The following is a 20,762-nucleotide window of genomic DNA, read 5'->3' as shown; positions in this document are numbered from 1 at the left end:
TTACGGGTTTGGAACGACATGGGGGTAAGTGATTAATGACAACATTTTCATTTTGGGGTGAAGTAACCCTTTAATGTGATGTACATGTGTGAATTTGAGGAAAACAGATTTCACTTTAGTTTCATTACTTCAGGACAAGTGTTGTGTAGGCTCCACATGTACTGTAATATGTTTGGGCCCTCTATTAATGCTAAAGGTGTGTGGATATTCTGCCAAGGCTGTAGGTCCCAAAACGAAATACTTACTGTTACCATACTCTGGGGCAAGCCATTTAAATTCCCCCAGCACTGTAAATCATTTTGGTTAGAAGCCCTGATAAATGAAATATTTCAAATGCAACGCAGTGTTTACAGCATTTAGGGATCATTTGATTTATTATATATATTTATTTTAAATGTGCAAACATTAACTCCCTGTAGTTATTTATTGGTATATAAAAATATTCAGTGCGCGTGCGACAAGCGTGCACGTTACTTGCTTGCGTGTGCATTTGCATTCTCTTTCGTATTCCCACAGGACTCTCACACTGCCTCATTAAGCCGCGTCAGTGATCTTTTCATTAACTTTTCCGTTTAATTAGGTCGCAAGAACTACCTCATATGTCACGGCAATAGACTAGATTAGCTTTGATCTGAGCGTTGAAAGATTTCTGAATGATGAAAACATCAGTGCGCATGCCCATGCCAGTAACGTGATGTATCAATTATTAGAACGATTAGAACCCCATTTAAATGTGTTTTCAGAATGGATTTCAAGGAACTGCCATTACTTTTGAGTTTAGTATCTGGGCAGTTAAAGCACAATCTCTTTTCAGGACCATGGAGACTTCCCCAAATACTGTTCCAGAAAACTCTGAAGGCTTTTGATATGCAAACATGTCCTATACAGCCGCTCGCACCCGAGACTCCTCATCTTGTGCAGACGGTAGATCTTCATGTGATGTTAAATGTAGGATTAAACTGATAGTCACTCATGTGAAGATACTTGAAGGGGATTCCTGACAGAAAACGCTATGTTTGTCTTGGTACTTCTTTAAATGGCGTGTTTAATGTAAGCAGTGGGCGGAGCCGCGAAGCTCGCGAGCTCGGGACAGGCTCCAGCACCTCAGTCGAGCGGAGGAGAGCGAGCTCTGGATGCGCAGATTATCCCGCTACACTGGATTTGACCTCAGCATCGCTCCATCCGCGCTCCATCACTCGCAATGTGGATTTAACGTTTTTTGAGACAATTTTTAGAATAATCCGGATTCTTCGTCGGTGAAGTACAATCTTCATCATATGAGGTAAATCAGAACTACTTAAAGAGATTTAGAGAGTTTCACAAATGCGTTTAGTCATTAACTTACATTACTCATCATGGTATACTACAGTATTTCTGACGTTTGTGTATTTATAAATAGATTTTTTTAAACACAGCTTTCGTGCATTTGCTCTGGAATAGCTACGTTCTTCAAATGCAGACGCTTGTAATATAATATTTGAATACTTGCAATATGTGAGGATACATTTCTTACAGCATGTCAGAAACATTCTTAATTAGTGTATCTCATTCTTCTTATGTCATAAACGTTTCTGAAATATTTAATGGATGTTTGAGATCTACTGTCATTGCCAGAGAGGAGACTGAAGGATGCATGCAGCAGTCTGAACATGATCACCTCTCTCTCTCTCTCTCTCTCTCTCTCTCTCTCTTTCTCTCTAGGCTTTAATAGTGCAAAACTTTCATGACCCTTAAGAATGTTAAAGTTATTTTTGTGGCATAAAGTTGTATGTGACATTGGCTTAACCCTTTAATATTCAGGAATATAAAAATACATGCGAAAATTAATTTATTGGGGCACAATAATAAAATTTAATTTACTTAGTATCTCCCATATACACACATACTTTAAGGTTAGCAGCCTTCCGATTATATTGCCACCATGTTACTTTTAGATAAAGATGGTGAGTTTTCATACCATCATTTGACCTGAAAATCTGCATGTATACTCTCTCTCTCTCTCTCTCTCTCTCTCTCTCTCTCTCTCTCTCTATGTCTCTCTCTCTCTCTCTCTCTCTCTCTCTATATATATATATATATTAGCTTCTCATATACCTTTATTATTATTATTATCCTTTTGATTACAGAAACCATTTAAGGGTTGATGTGTGCGTGACTTTCTTTCTCCCATGAAACACCAAAGGAGATGTCTGTCAGTATGTCTGAGCTGCTCTCTTGGAGACCTGAATAGAAATCAGGGCCCGTCAAACTAAAAAAAATAAAAAAAATAAATAAAAACATAATTAGAAGTAGCTCATGAGACCGTTGCAATATATTGCATTTATTCTAAAGGCATATGATAGCTGTTTTGCAGTCTTTTTCAGGGTATGAAAAATACCAGCTTCAAAGTTCAGCTATAAATAACTGCTTTGGTGTTTCACAGAAAAAAGAAAGTCATGTTTTGAAAGGCATGAAGGTGAGTAGATGATGACAGAATATTTTTTTTGGGGGGGGGGGTGTATTCATTTAATCAGGAATCCCATTTGAAATACAGTGTGTGATGAATAATTTATTTTCCACAACATCTATGCTGCTGCACATTATTGATACACTGCAGGTTACTAAGGCTTGTTAATTTTTTGTTCTTTGTGAATGCATGTCAGGCGGTATTGGATCACTTGATGTCAAATTGCCTTGTCGAAAAGAAAAATTGTGATATTGAGAATTTAAGAGACATTTGAAGGAGAAACCCAGCTGAGATTGACATGACATTAGAGAAAGCGCGTATGGAGACATAATCAGCATATATATTTGTTGTTTCTTGTACCCAGCATCTTGGCCTTGCTCACAGAGAATAAAACATGCTAGAAATGACTGTAAATCATTCAAGGCAGATGGAAGACTTTTCCTCTGATAGTTATGTGTAAGCGTTTCATGCTCTTTTGCCTTTTGGGAACCAAATGCAACATTTATTCCGTTTGAGTGAATTTTCTATGGATTACAGAGCATATGGCAGAACACATACTTCAGAGTCTAATTCCTCATCTTTTCACAGCACTATCCAAGAATCCTGTCCAAATGTCTTTTGAATAGTCCTCATAGACTACTGCTTCTGGAGAGTTCTGATCGAATCTATATAATTTGTAACCCAATAGTCTGTATTATGTTTGTAATAAGTCCTCCTTCTGATTGCTGCCAGACCAATGGCCAGTTGTCATGCGCCGCATGTGAGGATCAGGTTTCAGGCAGACTGATCAGGAAGTCCTTCTGAAAACCCGTTCTTCATGATGCCTTGCCTATTAGTGTGGCATGCATGGTAAATGTCTTGACCGTGGCCACTGCGTTCTGCTCTGCTCACCCTTTTCACCTTTCTTCTCAAATCTTGCGGAGTGCTCGTTCTCTATTGAAATACATACAAGACCCACTATCACTCAAGAGACGCTCCACGCATCGGTGTTGGTATCAGTTGCCTTAATTCAATAGCTGGCTGCCAGGGAGAGATTAACTATTCAGGGCAGGTAGTTAAAGGGGCTATTGTGTTGCACCACTGTGGAACAGCTACGATTGGGGAGGCTTTTGTCTCTGGGGGCTCCATGCCAAAGCAACAGCCAGGGCAGGGAAGGATGGAATTCTACACACACGTACAATATCTCTCCGTCAGGCATCTGTCAACTGACCGCGTGTGTTGTAAATACTTAGGTGTCGTAAATAGCAAATATTTGACAGTGGCCTTTGTGACTACTTGCCAAAATGCAAATGTAGCTTTATTTTGGAGTAAAATACTGTACTGTTGGCCTGTGCAAAAATATATTTTCAACACATAGATCTAACAATAAAGGCTTTTAAAAGTAAAGTGTGTATTTTTAAGCCACTAGTGGCAACAAACATAATTGCAAAAATAATGTAACTAAATAGGTTTTCCAATCTCCACATTTGCCTTTGGTCAGACAGATGGGTAATAATGTGAAAAAAGACAGAAATTGCCATGTTGGGCAGCTCAAATATTTTTCAGGAGAACTTATAACCTTTATAAAAGGTTTATTTATAGTCCCTGAACACAAGGAAAAAGTATATAAAAAACATAAAAAACATCTTGGTGTAATCTAAGGCCAAAGACCCTCAGATAAATGATCTATTTGCAAAGGATCCCTAACTAAAATATAATTATATATTTATAATTGCATTGTGTGAGAAAAAGTGTAATATGTGTGAAAACGTGAGAAAAAAGTTTGATATTATGAAGACTTACATATTGTTTCACAAAACAATATGCCATTCTTTTCAAAATTGGTCAGTTGAATAAAATAATCATATTCACTCATGATTTCTAATAATAATAGTACTACAAAATGATACTGTCAATGATTGGGTAAATATATATTACATCAAAGCCTGACAAATACATTTGTGTCATTTTTTTTTCCTTTCAAATTTGGCACCCTCTGAGGGTCCCAGGACACAATTTGAAAACATTTGGTCTAAGGAAACATAAGTTTAAGGGAACACAACATTGCCCACTGTGTAAAGTATATTTGTCTGTATATGTAATGTATAATGAACCTAATGAAAATGTATTTCTTTTTTTCTTTATCTTCACAGATCAGGCAAAAGAAGGACCAATGTGCCCATTAACGTGTCGATATAATAGAATCAGAACCAATATGGAACATCTCTGTTTTAATCCTGAAAGTCGACTCAAGGGAGCATCATCATTAAAGCCTATCTAGACAGCAGAAGCTGACCAGTTGTTAACTTCTTATCTCAAGGCTATTCGGTCTATTTGAAATTCAACTTGGTACCCTTAAACAGGATTTAGGATAGCATGTGTCAAGAACCTCAATGGCCTCACCTTCTTCACTCATATGTTTATCATCTAAAGGATTTGATGTTTCTTCAATGATCTTCACATCATTTGACAGAAAATAAAACTGAGGAATTGTATTTTGTTCAGTGCACTCTTGTAGCATAACCACTGGTTACCATGCCTCCCATTTGCCGGCCCCATTGTGTACTATTACTGCTCAGCACCTTCCTGAGTCTTGGTTTGGGCCTGGAGTTCACAGGCTCAGAGGGTCAGTGGGCACGCTATCTACGCTGGGATGCCAGCACAAGAAGTGACCTCAGCTTTCAGTTCAAAACGGCTATATCAGAAGGTCTGGTTCTCTACTTTGATGATGGAGGATATTGTGACTTCCTGCTCCTGAGCATTGAGGCAAGCAAGCTGAAGTTGCGTTTTAGCGTGGACTGTGCAGAAACCACTATAACCTCCGACAAGATGGTAAATGACAGTCGCTGGCACTTTGCCACCATCAGCAGGCACAACTTGCGAACCGTGTTGGCACTGGACGGAGAGTCCAAGGTGGATGAGGTGAGACCGCAAAGGCAGTTCATGAAGATTGTCAGTGATCTGTATCTTGGAGGTGTGCCTCAAGACATTCGGACATCTGCCCTAACACTACCAGCGGCTAAAGAGATGCCACCGTTCAAGGGGATTATTACAGACCTGGGTTACGGGAATCAGGTTCCAACGCGCCTAGGGAGCCAAAAGGTCCGGTTAGAGATGGAAGGCTTGTGTACAGAGAATCCCTGTGAAAATGGAGGCAGTTGCAGTATGGCTGATGGTGAAGTTTACTGTGACTGCTCCAAAACAGGATATGTAGGTCGTTACTGCAATGAAGGTAAGAATGTTTACCTTTGATTTTGAAAACATATCTGGCCAATAGTTTGATGCAATTTATTTTAGTAATATATTTTTAAGAAACCATAGGCAAAAGCTTCTCAAGAAAAAAATAAATAAAATAAAAAAACCTGCATCAACATGAAATCAAAACTGATCCTATTTACTTTCCTGTTACACATTCATGGGAAATTTTTTCAAGTAAATTCATCTGGATATGTTTACTGAAAAACAAGTTGAGAAATGTTAAGAAGACAGTTTTGCAGTTTTTTTTTTCTGGTTTAACATCAAGTTTGACTGAAAATATGTTGCATTACTAAAGTACTGTAAAATGGGTCTTGAATACTATGTCATGTTAAGTCCTGTTTCAAATATTGTTTAATGTTATTCACCTCACCTCACACCTCCAAACACAGTTTGGAGTGCAGTTAAATTACACCTCACAGTACATTTTAGCATAATTAATTTTATTAATTTGTGAAATTATCACATTGAAACAAGGCAACATTACTTATTGTACACAAGCATGCTAAGCATAACCTTTTTCAATTAATGATGATATGTTGTGGCCTCAAAAAGCATTTAGACACTTGCGTCATACTTAAGAATGCGTGTGCTCTTTGCATGAGTAAAACATATGCTATTTATTTTACATCAAGATGGCATACATACACTTTCAAGTGAAACAAACAAATAAATAGATACAAAAGGTACTACCTGTTTGGATACCTTTGACCTCTTTCAGGGTACTGATAATATACACTAAATAACCCTGCAACACCAACTTGCTACGTTTTAGTTGAAGTTAGTTGAAGATGCCAGTTGTTCTAATGCAATTGCATACAAACATTTTAAAGTGTGGTTTAAGTGTCCAAATAGGGCCACTAATGCAATTTTATGTGTCAACCTAGAAAACAATTAATAATGATGATGTTTTGATTTTCAGTAATTACTTTGCTCATTGTATCACTCAAGGAATAATGATTGAGTGACAGTTTATGTCAGCAATGTATGCCTTGATATGTTACAGATATCGTTTTCACTTCAAACCTTTTGCAAGGACATCCATATTTTTTTTTGTCTTATATAGTCATCGTTATAGGTTAAATGATACTTTTTTTCATCAAATATCCAGATCCTGCACGTTACAGACAAGTGAAGGTACACCGTGATTTCAAGAGTTGAACCTTTTGAACTGAAATTTGTATCTCTATTATTTAGAACAGAAAAATGTCTTGATTCTAAACGGTCAAGTTTCTTTTTTCAACTGTACTTCAGTGTTAAGACCTATTTGGGATTACTCTCACTGTAGACTCACCAGCAGGTATTAGAATAAGTCTCAAAACTGATTATACTTTTCAAATGCACACTGAATTGCCAAGAGACTTTGGTCCCGTGGTTATGAAAGATTACTCTTTTCGTGTTGTGCCCTGTGTATAGTCTATAATTCCACAAGCATCTAAATTTATTCAGGGCATGAATATAAAGGCATCCAGTCAGGCAGGGAATCAGTGGACCCAAACCTGAATGCCTGACTTATTGCATTTCGTGATCAAACCCAAGCCCTTTAGACTGATCACTCCAGCCCTGCTCCTCAGTGCTCCTTTATAAAGATTAAGAGATTGTCCTCGGTAGCGACAGGAGATCAGGCTGTATGGTCAGATCACCTTTGGATCAGTAGGGGTGCTCAGGGCTGGAGGGCTGGTGAAGGATGTTTCTGTGTCTCTGGCCTTCTGGCAACCAGTAGGCCTAAAAAAGTGCCCTTAATGAGGAGCCAGTCAGCGGCTGCTCAAGGGAAAGCTGATGTGATAAATGCGAAGCTAGTGGACCTCTAATCTCAGAGCAGGGGGTTTTGCTCAGCCTGTCCTGCGCTTTGACCGCAGGCGGGGCTGTCAGGGCCATCACGGCCTGTCTTGGCTTCATCAGGCCCCAGTCGTGCCCACAGATTAATGGACGTGTCTGATAACGGATTGCACCACTGAGCTGTGGGAGCGTTCCGTAATTAGGGGCGGAACGAAAGAGAAATGGCTAATTCGCTAGGGGCGATGGGAGCAAATGATGAGCTTAAACTTGGATTGACATGTTCTCAGCACCTCACAGCGTGGCTGCATTTACTCATTTACAGGGAATTCACTAAGAATGAATAGCGTCCAATGATAGCATTTATTTGTGCGTGCTATCTGTAACACTAAAGGAATTATACAAATTCGCTAAATGTACAAATATGGCCAAAAAACTGTGCTAAATTCAATGTGTATTCTATATATCCGCAATTCCCTAGTTTGCAAGCCGGTTCTATGTGTTAGGTTGGGTAGGATTTAGCAGCCGATTGCGATCTGAAATGTGCTTGACTACACCAGGATATGCGTAGTATAAAGCTCTTTTCCAACCTTCAATCAGAAAGATGATAAAAAGACAGTAATTGAAGTTTAACAAATTAATTGCAGAGTTTGTGAATAAGGCACAATTTATAATGGGTCTTATTTACAGAGAAAGTGTGTTTCTTCTGGGTTTTTTTTGTCCTGGGTGTCCATTTATATTGAAAGTTGGATTTTATATGAAATGTTATATAAGATCACATTAAAACTGACTTGGAGACTTTTTACCATGCCCTTATCATTCAGATTTGCTACTTTTAAAATTCCTTTTATATGTAGGTTTTTGTTTTACTTTAATCCCAGTGCCAGACCTTGATGAAAATTGATTATAAAAAATATATAATCATCTAAACAAAAAAAATGAAGTAAACATAAACCATTTCAATAATTATTGTGTGAAAATACTTTTTCAAAAATGATGACAGTTCCACCACACTGAATACTTTTGCCCCTGATAAAGTGTACTTGTTTACTAAGGAGACAGTAGGGTCATTGAAGACAAACGAATCTCGGCCATTTGATCAAAAATGTAATTTCGACAATTTTATATCACATAATGCATGTTTTGAGACATAGTGAATATGACACTATGGTGGGGTTTCAGAAATAAAGTGCCTATAGTTGAAGAAACAGAATAAGGCAAGTTTGTACAAAAAAAAATGTGCATGGCTTAATGTAGATAATCATGATACTATGCTCAGCACATGTAGTGAATTATTAAACTTGCAGACTCAAACTGGATCCAATCCACTTCCAATGGTCTGCCTAACTGTTTACTGAATTCATATTTTAGTGTTGTTGCAATTGAACAGCACAATATGTTCCAAAGTAACAAATGTGAGTTCAGAAAGTGTTTAATGTTTGCCCTTGGTAATCTGTGCAACCTGCCATTGTTTTAAGTGCAAACAGACACAGCAACAGGCTTGCAAAGACCCTCAGAGCAAGCAGATGGCACAGGAAGGCAGACCGCATAACTCAGTGTGTATGAAAGCGCTAGACGGGCCACACCACCCTAGCAGGAGCACAACCGTCAGTATTATCATGTGGAAATCTGTCTTAAACTGCAGGGAGATTAAAACAATATGCATTTAGCCGTAAAACACATGTTCATTTTGCCCTGACGATGTGGATCAGAAGGTATCGTTGGCAAACTGTGCCACAGCATTTAGTTGTTGAGATCACAGCAACCATATAAGACACACAGATAAACACTTTACTCTGAATTCCAGCTACAAAACATTAAATCCTGTGATGTTTCGGTGCTTGTCACATCCATTAGTTTCCGACTGTTTAATCTCTGTTAGTTTATTTGCGAATTGCTGCATTATAAAGAAGTGTAGTCACTCAATGATGCTTTAATTATTAAGAGACTCAATTAAATTTTAAATTTTTCAATCACACTTTTCCTGTGATTAGCAGCACCTTATTTTCTTCACTTACGAGCTACACGTTTTTAACCTTGCCTTTTACGAGATAAAAAGCAATTAATGCTCAACAGCATGCAAAAAAAATGTCAAAACAATCGCTATTGGCTTAGCTGTGAGGATTAATAAATATACATGGAAATATGACAGTTACTATAATCTTACTACAAAAGTAGGTCAATAAAAAAGGGGAAAATGACTTTCAACCTGATTCAGGCGCAGTGGGCATTTGTGTCTCTTGACCCAACGCGGCCAAATGTTGGGATTTGTGTTTTTGGGCTGAAAAATAGAGCAAAGGATTAAAGCTGAGCAGCATGTCATCAAGAGGGATATGGTCACGTGAGGGTGATAAACCCTCTTTCTCTCTCTCCCAACGCTTCAAGTAACCAGTCAAAGTGACACTGTCTGGAAATCCGCTTTGCTCTCTTCTGTTTTATTTAACACAGGCACGGGAGGCACAGGTATTGGAGGCACGGGTATTGTATTTAGAGGCAGCCATTTTGTTGACAAAGGAGGCAGTATTGTAGTCGAGATCAGCTTGTTTAAGTCCGAGTCTAGTGCATGTAAAAAGACCAGAAGAAGGTTAAGTGTGTGTTGAGACAGAGAAACAATTCAGACAGTGTAAATATGCTTTTTTGTGGGGTGAATGAAGCCTGATTTCGTATGAGTGTCACACAAACTTCTGCAGCACACACAAAGTGCTCTAATCTAGAGACATAATAGATCAGAGCGGATCATATGCACGAGTCGGCACAGACCACAAAATGTGTCCGCAGTGTTCTAGTACTCAAAAAGTCCCAAGTCCAAGTCAAGGCATAGTCTAAATGGTCCACGTTTAGACCAGGACCATGAAAATATGGACTTGTACTTGGACACGAGTACTACAAAACTTAAATAGAGGGAAGTCATGGGTATACATCACCAGAGAGAATCCAGCATAGAGTCACCAGAGAGAGATCATTGATACATTTTCATTTCATGCTGACTTGAAAAGTGTATGGGAAGTGTTTGGTGTGATTTATCTACCCATAATAGTGATTTGTGGATCTCGCTTCAGGATTACACAGGGTAGTGTGGTTCATCATTAAAAGGATAGTTCGCCCAAAAATTAAAATTCTATCATCATTTACTCACCCTCAAGTATTTCCAAATCTATTTCTTTGTTCTGCCGAACACAACGGAAGATATTTTGAAGAAAGTTTGTAACCAGGCTGTTTTGGGGCACCATTGACTTCCATAGTAGGAAAAAAATAAATACTATGGAAGTCAATGGTGCCCCAGAACTGCTCTGTTTCCCACATTCTTCTGAATATCTTTCTTTGTGTTCAGCAGAACAAAGACATTCATACAGGTCTGCAACTACTTGAGGGTGAGCAAATGATGACAGAATTTAAATTTTGGGGTGAACTATTCCTTTATGTATCTAGCTGAAATCAATGTGGTTTCTACAGTTCTGTAGGGAACAATTGCTTAACAATCTCTGAGTTTTGAAAGGTTTTCATTAGCATTAAATCCTCTCTAAGGAATTTATAAGAAAGTTTCATGTAAGAGAAAATTATTCCGATTTTTAATTGAAACTGAACCTGACAGTTGTGCTCCATACTGGTCCAGTCTTGTCAGTGCTTGTTTGGTGCTGCTGTAGCTAAATAACAAGTATAGGCATGTTGTTCACCTGCAAAAAATGCTGGTCAATCAATATTGTATTTCTGGTAAAGCTGGGTGAGCAAGGAATATTTGTGGTAAAGTTTGGTGGGGGACACCAACACCCAGAATCCTGAACACAGCATATTCTGATGACCGGCAGTGCGGGTCGATTCAACTTTACAATTAAACATACAGTAGACATGAAACATCAGACTGTCTCTGTCAATTGAATTTAACAAAATTGCTGTAAGCTAAGAAACCCAGCGAATCCTAAAAGCCTGACAAGTGTGCCCTAAAAGCCTTAGGTAAATGTAATAAGCCAGATAGACCAGCTATTATTGAATAAATAAACTGATCATCCTCTGGTTCCAACACTGAAAGGACAACAGGAAAGAGACAAAAAAAGAGCCTCTAACTCTCAGATGTCTGATTTTGTGCGACCTTCAGAAAATCTAGGTGATAAATTTCCAGCCAGTAAGGAAGCAGGCCTGGATTTGCCTTTTGAGATGGCAAATGTTGGGAATCATATACGATTTCTGCCCTCATATGGTAAAGCCATCAGTCTTTGATTGCTTAGTGTGACATTCTCAACAATGGCCGATTATTCACCTTTATGATGAACTGCATCTGATAAAGCAGGGAGAGGCGTGGGTGCAAGTTAAAATTAGTTTTTGCTAACTTGTGTATATGATATGCAACATTTAGCTCAGCTTGTAGCACATGCTGCTCGTAACACCAAATTCATAGGTTAAATTCCCATGGAATGTTACCAGAGAACTCATAAATATATATATAAATAAATAAAATAAAATAGTCTGCTTTGAATGCAATGCAATGCATTTTGGATCAAGTTAGACAAAACCCTGCCAAATGCATAAAATATATATAAAAAAGTAATTTAGTAGGCTGTGGTTTTATTCCCAGAAAACAAAGTTATCAAAATCCTCTGCGTTTACAAAATTCATAAATGTATCACACAATTCTAAAAAATAAAATAAAATCCAACATGTATATAGATGACCTTAGTCTAAAGTTTCTCAGACCATCAGCATGCTTTGCTTTTATCTGCAGCTTTTTAGATATGCCAGGCTCCTTGAGATTTGAGACTCCTTGAGAGGTTTTTTTTTCTTTGATTTAAATTGGTTCGTCAAATTGAATTTAATAGAGAGATTTTTCAGGTGATTCATGTAAGCTTTACAAACTGAAAGGCCTGGTTTAAGGCTTTACAGTATGTGGTTATTTGGTTGAATTTTGCTGTTCTCTTGCAATCAGTGTGCATTCATTTAAACAGGTTTATTCAGAAACAAAAACAGCTTTGGATGATTCACTTGGATAGCTATGCACGAGTCTTCAGTGAGAGTAATTCTCTGTGTCCATGGTGTCACCAGAAATCCACAAACCTCACAACCTCGTAAATCCACATGGTCCACATCGGACAGCTGGTTTAGTAACCTGCTTGGATTTATGGCCTCATCCAGAGTATGTGAGGAACGCTGTGGCATTCTGAACACTACAGCAATATTCTCGAAGTGATGGAGTGATTTGAAGTAATAATGTCAATCTGTTTCTCTCAGAAAATGGAACAGATTTTATAGATTTTTTTTCCACAGGATTTTATTTATTTATATATTAACAGGCATGCACAGGGACAGTCCTGATCCCTTGCATGACAAACCAGTATGGTTTTTTTTTTAGCTGAAAATTTAACTTTTGCATGACAGCCTCCATGCAAAGTCAAAAGTGTGTCTAACAGTGGAACTTTCTCTGTCTTCCTTCCCATTTATGCCATCTTCTCAAAAGCTGTCAACAAAACTCCTGGTAAGTGAGTCTTAGGCTGTGAAAACTCATCACATACTGTATAAACTCAAATAAAGTTCAGAAACAGATAATAAAAAAATCATGTTCTATTCACTTAATCGTTACTTTCACACATGAAGCCATATAATTGCAAAAAAACAGGACTCCAGATACCTTGTGCACATACCCCATTTTTTAAATCACAGTCCAAATAAATTTATGGTTAATTCAAATGTTATTTTCCTCTATGAATTTATTGTCAGTAAGCTGTTTCAATGCATTAACATAATAAATATTTTAAAATGTATTGTAACAATTTTTACACAGAAAACTGATTTTTCTACATTTCAATTTTATTGTTTGGATCATAAATTATTATGGACATTATATTTTACTATGATCTTCAATTTACCATTAATTAAAACTTCCATGTGTGTTTAACATTCAAATACCCTGGTTATTTTCTCCTAGCTTAGAATTCTCCTGACAGATAATCACAGTTCTTGTTGTCGTGTTGAATTTTAGCACACTATCACAGTGCTGGCAGTGAACGTAATCCTTGTTTGTAGTGAAATGCTCCCACACCTCATTAAGTTGAGCTCATTACATTTTTACAAGCCAAGGCTCTGTGTCATAGAGGTGACAACACGCTGCACAAGCTACACCATGTACTCTAGAAATCCATCAGAATATTTATTTAAAATAAATAAATAATCAGTCATCTATTAATAATCATTAATACCCTGCCTCTACTAAAAATGGGAGAGCACAATTTATTTGGAGCTGAATGCACAAGGAATTTTTGTTCCTAAAGTAAGATACACATGACATTTTCGACTCCCATAAAATTACAGAAGTAAATGGCACAGAGTAATTGCATTAGCTCATTCAGAAATGTATGATTGACAAAGTCAGAAAACCCTCAAAGATGGGAAAATACTGGAATATAAGTGTAAATTTCTGGCAAAGGCTGCATGTGTGAAAGCATCAAGTGAAACATTCTGCTTAAATAACAATAATGTATTACTATTAGGGCTGTCAATCTTATAAGCAATTTTTTTTACATGATATATTAGTTATTAACTAATCAAATTAAATCAAATAATCACATAAGCACAATAAAATGATTAAAAATTGTATGCATTTTCTTTAAATATTTTTATTCCGCATAGATGCATTAAATTGATCAAAAGTGACAGTAAAGCATTTTAAATGTCAGTTCAATAGAATGCTGTTCATTCATCAAAGAATTCTAAAAAAGACTGGAGTAATGGCTGCTAAAAATTCAGCTTCACCGTTACTTAAAATAAATTACATTTATATTAAAATAAATACTTGTAAATAAAAAATTACAAGTATATTAAAATAGAAAGCAATTGTTTTAAATTCTTAATATTTTACGATATAGGGCTAAAGGCACACCTTAAGAAAAAAAGTACTATTCACTGCGCCTAAAATGTATAATTGCAAAAACAAAACAAAAAAATATATATATACGTTTGTATTGAACATTAATGGAGCAACAGATTTTGTGTGAAAATAAATCATTTAAGTTGTTTATTTTGTTTAAAAATCTTATAAATTTATGAGGTGGCAAGGGGGGCCTTTTACCCCACACACAGGGTAAAAAGCTCACGGTATTGATACAAATACTTCAGCTAAAATAATGTTTTTGTTTTTAAATAATGTCTAAGTTAGTACTTGTTCAAAAGTATTCTTGTTGTTTCTGCTTATTTAAAAAAATAAAATAATTATTTTTGGTTCAATAAATATACTGTCGTTAAAATATGTTAATATAAAATATATTTTAAAATACAGAAAAAAGCATTTTAATTTTAAAAAGCATTGAAGGAGATTCAGTAATAACTGAATATATATTTACAGTAGTAACAACAAATTATATTTTATTATATGATATGATTACTATCATGTTTTTAAATATGATCGTTTCATTCTAAACATGGTGATTATCTCTAATATGGACACCCAACATAATATATGATATTTACCATCTGAATCTAACCATGTCATGTCAACAAATGGAAAAGTCAGCCATCTATTAATTATCATGTTAATTACTGTGCCTTTTAGCTCCAACAGCAGGGGCGCTTTTTACTCCAAATACCATACTTTTACATATTCTTTCGTTATTTGAAAACTGTTGCTTTAATTATCTTAAACAAACCTGAAAATTAAGAAGACCTTTGTCTCAAAATATATGCATTAATTTTAGCCATTCTAATTTGCTACATAAATCTACAACATTTTAAAAAACATTTGCGCTGCTGCGTGCGATTGCGTGAAGGATCAGACAAATATACATGTGCATCTTGAAAAGCGGATGTTTTGAAAGTGCTACGCCACGTTTTTGTGCCATCTATTGGTTTAGATGAAAATAATATCAATGGCGCCTTTAGCCCCGTTGTACCCTACTGTTTTACTATGTTTTTTTATGCATATACACTATAAAGCCACCAAATAAAGTGTCATGCTGTCACAAAATTTTAACTAAATCATAAAATAATTGACAGCCCTAATTAATGTTAGCACATTTGTCCTGGATTAGGAAGGTGGAAATATTGTCAAACTCTTTTCTGCATGAGAAGCTTTTTTTATTGCAGAAAGCTTCAGCTTTAGTGTGATAGCCATGCTTTGTCTATGAGCAAACCATGAGTGGTCACAATACCTGAACAGTATTGGTATTGGTGTTCTCAAGTTTTCTCTCTTTCTCTATCACTCTCGTTTTCTTTCCCAAGGGTTCGCGCATATGGTGAAGTCTTCTCAAGGTATGCTCAATCTCAATTCTCTCAGTGCACATTTTCCAATGTGTTTACATCGTTGTTGCATCTGCTCTTGCACGTGCTCACAGCTCCCTGCACTGCATCCTGCTTTATGATTGGCTCTGCCCTCGTGACAATGCATGATTATTGTCCTCTTGCTGAATTATGTAATTTCTTTCTATGATACTGCGGTGAACTGTCAGGTTAGAAGCGCTGTTTTCTCAAGGTTGACTCTCTCCGTGATGTCATAGCGAGTTACATTCTCTTTTATCTGTTAGGCTGCTGCAGTGCCAACTGACCCGTAATGTATGATCACCAATCTGCCCTCCATATTACTTATCATTCATAGACTGGCAGAATTACTATGCAGCTATAAATAATATATCCCTTAACTGAACGGAACAGCTCTTCTCTGAATGAGCGATGCTGAAAGAAAGCAACAGGGCATGTTAATATAATCATTCCTTTTAAACAGGTATTGCTTTTTAAGTGTGTGCTGTATGAATGATCTGCCATGATGGTTCTGTCCCGAATTCTGGGCTTCTGCCAACTTTTCTTATATTTCTACAATTTTATCGGTGCATTGAGCTTATGAGTTAGCAATCCGCACACTAAGAGGGTACAGAATATGATCTAACTACTTTAAATAATGAAAAGAAATTCCAAAAATATTGTCAACGTATGAAGGTCAAACTTTTTAAAAGCAGCTCTACCGAAGATAATAGTGTCAGTGCAGTCAAATTGATACTATTTTTTAAACGTATATTACAACAGCGCTGGCAACAGGATTTAATAGTCAGGCATGACAAATGTAGTCAACAATACAATTTGCATAAACATAGTAAATAAGAAATTTAGAATGAGATTACAGTATGTGCTTGCCTACCTGTCATGCTGTCGAAAGGGTTCAAATTATGTTACTTGATGGCTGTCATGATTTTCAGCAATGACTGATGGAAAATAGTGCAGCAACAAGGTTGAATGCTAAATTTTGAGCTAAATGTTACTGGTAATTAAGTGTAGTTTATTATTTAAAAATATATTGCTTCTGTAATGGATAGATTATATCAACATAATTTGATATTGTTTAAAAACGACCTAAATTTAATGCTTGGTTAATTTAAATAGCTACATGTTTTGTAATAGGTTATCTAGTGTATCTTTTTGTTCTCATTGTAAAAAAAAAAAAAAAGTTAAATAAAATAAAAATTTTAGCCTATTCACGGCAAATGCCACTTACCAATTAAGGTTACTTGGCACAGAAATGTACAATTGTCTTGGCTGCATGCCTACAATGGGTTCTCAGTGGAGATGGACATCCTTAATTCAAAAGTCCATGTCCTGACATGAAAGCCTCTGAACCGGACATAGGTTAGTCCTTATGGAGAAAGATTCAGCTGAATATATGAATCAACATATGTCTGTCTTCCAGACCAGAAATATACAAAATTGTGCCAAACTCTGTCCCTGAGCATCTGCTATTTTGAAAAACACAAACACTCTTTTTTTCCCACCTCAATTCAAGTGATATGGATGGGGAAGCAGTTAAATCGTTATTCTGTACTATAAGGAATTCTAAGAAAAATCAAGTCAGAGACTCCAGTGTGCTTATATCCCATGCTCATATTATCCTAAAGTGCATGCGAATTTGTGAATGTGTACGTGTCCACAATAACTCTCATCGTACAATTTACTGTCCCTGTCTCTTTCTTTCCCACTGTCCTTGTTGTTGACATCTCCCTTCCAATTTGTCTCTGTGGAAACTTCTGAACCCCTATGTAGGCAGAAATAAAGGTATTGCATGCTTTCCTTATTATCTCAGTAAGCCTCATTAGCAATTTATTTTTCAAATTTTAAGGATCTTTTACATATTTTATGGAAAAATGCTGATCAAGGAACCAGTTTTTGCGGTCAAAATGGATGAATCGGCTAATTCACAGTGAGATGGCAATGTCTGGAGGGGCTGATTTATTGAAACAATACTTTCGATTTCTGAGGCATATAATGTTGCAGTGCCTCATGTGTCGTGTTGCTGAGCGCGTTAACAGACTGGATTTTGAAGATGTTAGGTATATAATTCAGACAGTGCTTGTGTTTTGGGCTGAGTCAGTGACCCTGGGACAAGTCTAGTGTATTACAACACCACCATATATTTATGCTTTAAAACCAGAGATGCTGAGACAGAACCTTCATTTAAACCGACCTGTTGGATCTCTTCCCTTTCACTTCTAACTTTTTATTCACTTTTATTTTATCTGTTAAAAAGTGAACAATTCAGAGTAGTGATCTTGTAGTTTGTGCAAACAAACAAACAAAAACAAACAAAATCAAAATTGTCAATAGCACATTGATGGTAATTTTTTTGCTAAAACTGAAGCAAATGTTTTTGGAATTGTGCTTTTAACCAAAACACTAGAAAATGCTGGAAGTTCTGATGCCCTGAACAGATAGCAATCCTACGATTATGTGTACAATTATTTAGTTATTCTAAAGTAATAGATTGTCAAATGCATTTAAAACAGCACCAAAGACAATGAGTTGATTGGCTTTTCAGCATTCTGAGATGACATGTGACTTTGACGTTTCAAGTGCAGACAGCTTGAAGTTGTTTTGACACCACATTAGAAACATTTCCTGTCCTCTCAATACACATCCTATCAATACAAATGGTAAAGAAGCCAAAACATTTACGTAAATGAACAAATTATACTGTACTAGCAACCCCACACATAGCAGATAATGGAAGAGACAGCTAATCGTAACAGTTTTCTTTCATGTACTGGAGGAGGAAAATGAAATCAGCACTTCACCAACTCTCTACTTATGTTTTAGTGAGACGAGAAGACGTTATTAGCTTAGGCTAATGGCTGAGGATCAGTGTGCCGGTGCTGAGGATGATGAAATTACTGGTGGCTGAAGGTCATCCAAACTGCTTCTGCTCAGAGCTAATCTAGAGCCTGCACAAGACTAGACTAGAGTCTGAAGTGACTGGGGCTGGGTGGGTTAGCTGGCTACTGCAGTGTGAGAGATATGCTATGTGACTAGCCGTCTTTGAGGAGTGATTAGAAGAGTCAGGAGAAGTTCAGCTCTGGTTTAGATAATCTCTACTCGGAGCTTTAGAGTTTCACTCTTCGGCCCCAGTCCTCAGCGCTCACTCTTACTAATTATCCCCTCAAAGATTCTGCCTCTGAACAAAGACTGTATCTCTCATTATCTCCCTCTTTTATTTTCTCTGTGCATTTTAGTTCTCTAGATTTCTGGGTGGATTCATCCAAAAAATCCCCATCTCTTAGGACTGGGATTCGTTAGATGCATGCACATGCACATATCAAACCACATGTTCCAAAAGACAACAGACCATCCTAATCACCCTCTAATAAATTGGTATGACGCAGCAAATAGTATGCCGTTTTCAGTGTATAGTACTATCATAGTAAATAGTACACAGTGTGTATACAATGTACTGTATAGTAAACAAAATACAGTTATTTATACTATAGGGATGTTGAATGCTTGAATCTGATGGGTTGATAAATGTTCTAAGGTGTACAGTTATTTTTCAGGAAATGCACAGCTAAGTTAGTACAAGGCAGACCTTGAGGGCATTCCATATCACTTCGCAAATGATTCAAGTTATTTTAACTGAAAATTGAGTGTTTAATCTTATTATTATACATTCCCGACATTCTATCCTCCAGTTTGATACTGTTAAGTGCTTTGACACAATCTGTATTGTTAAAACGCGCTATATAAATAAAGGTGACTTGACTTGACTTGACTTAAAGGTGGTTACAGCCTATAACAGCAAAAGAACCCAAACCCCAAAACACTGACAAAGCCAGTGAATATAAAAAACAATAGAATAAAACAAACAGTTTTTTCATATTTAATTACATTTTATTATTGAAGGAAAGTATGCTTTCTTTCTCAGCTTATTGTCATTGCTGTCAATAAAATAGATTTGCAGATGAAAAGCTACGTGACATTTTTCAGTGGTGAGGTGGTAACTGTTCTTGAAGCAGTTAAACTTACAGTTTTGCTCTAATAAAGTTTTTGTTCTGTTAAATTTAAGGAAATATTCAGTGATAAAATAAAGAAAAAATATAAGACACTTCAATAAAGATACTAATTAAGTAAACTGCTTTAAGGGGCCATGAAATGGAGAAATGATGACAGCTTTGGATGAAAAAAAAAACTCTATTTCTCCCGCTTTAAAGCACCTTCTGCTGGAAGAGAATGAATTTGCATTTTCAATAAACCTGTTTGAGCTACGCAGCAAAAATATTTAGCTTGTTATCAAAAAATAATCTACTCTAGAGGGACTTGGCTGTTGTTATCAATAACAACAGCCAAGTAACAACTGTACCGATATTTTGCAAACAAAATATCGGTACAGTTGTTACTTGGCTGTTGTTATTGATAACAACAGCCAAGTCCCTCTAGAGTAGATTATTTTTTGATAACAAGCTGATAACAAGCTATTTTTTGATAACAACAGTTTTTAGTTCATGTTGTTGCCATGGAACAATTATTATTATTGTTATAGATAACAATAATAATAATAATAAAATGCATTTCACAGCCCCTTAAAAGTTTTTTAGGTACCTAACAAAGTGTGCAAAGGTAATGTCAATCATAACTTCACAGGATATAGCTCAGTCAGCGGAGAGCTTGGATGCAGTGCACAGGTACAAAATATCGGTACAGTTTTTAATTTTAGTATGGACCTGTGACTGAATCATGTTTTGTACATCACTAGTACCGTATAGTATATTGTATGTATGTGGTATATAGTATATACCATAGTAGTATGTAATAATTTTGTCTGTGCTCTTATGTGCGGTATAGTAAGCCATTATGTTCTTCCATATGTAAATTTTTTTCAGCGATGACTTTTGGCCCTGTGGACATCAACTAAATTCATCTCTGTCTCATTGCTGTAGTGTGTGTCAGTGCTTATGTAACATGGCTAGCCCTATTCAGACACACAATATGCCTTTAGCAACCTGTAACATTACAGACACTCATAAACCACAAAAATTCACTTATATATGGAATATATTATATTGCAGTATTTTATGAT

General features: G+C 36.4%; 1 protein-coding gene across 1 annotated transcript in view; it reads left to right on the top strand.

Moving 5' to 3' along the window:
- The first annotated feature begins 1,106 nt into the window (after positions 1-1,106).
- The window catches only part of LOC306844174 (neurexin-3b-like), a 329,450-nt gene continuing 309,794 nt past the window's right edge, over positions 1,107-20,762 (top strand). The window contains exons 1-2 of the mRNA XM_079376125.1: positions 1,107-1,282; positions 4,579-5,657. Coding sequence (XP_079232251.1) covers positions 4,961-5,657 — 697 coding nt within the window. The 5' untranslated portion in view covers positions 1,107-1,282; positions 4,579-4,960. The remainder of the gene's footprint in view (positions 1,283-4,578; positions 5,658-20,762) is intronic.

This window comes from Barbus barbus, assembly GCF_936440315.1.
Source record: "Barbus barbus genome assembly, chromosome: 24".
Taxonomy (NCBI): Eukaryota; Metazoa; Chordata; class Actinopteri; order Cypriniformes; family Cyprinidae; genus Barbus; species Barbus barbus.
This window is presented reverse-complemented; position numbering and strand designations above follow the sequence as displayed.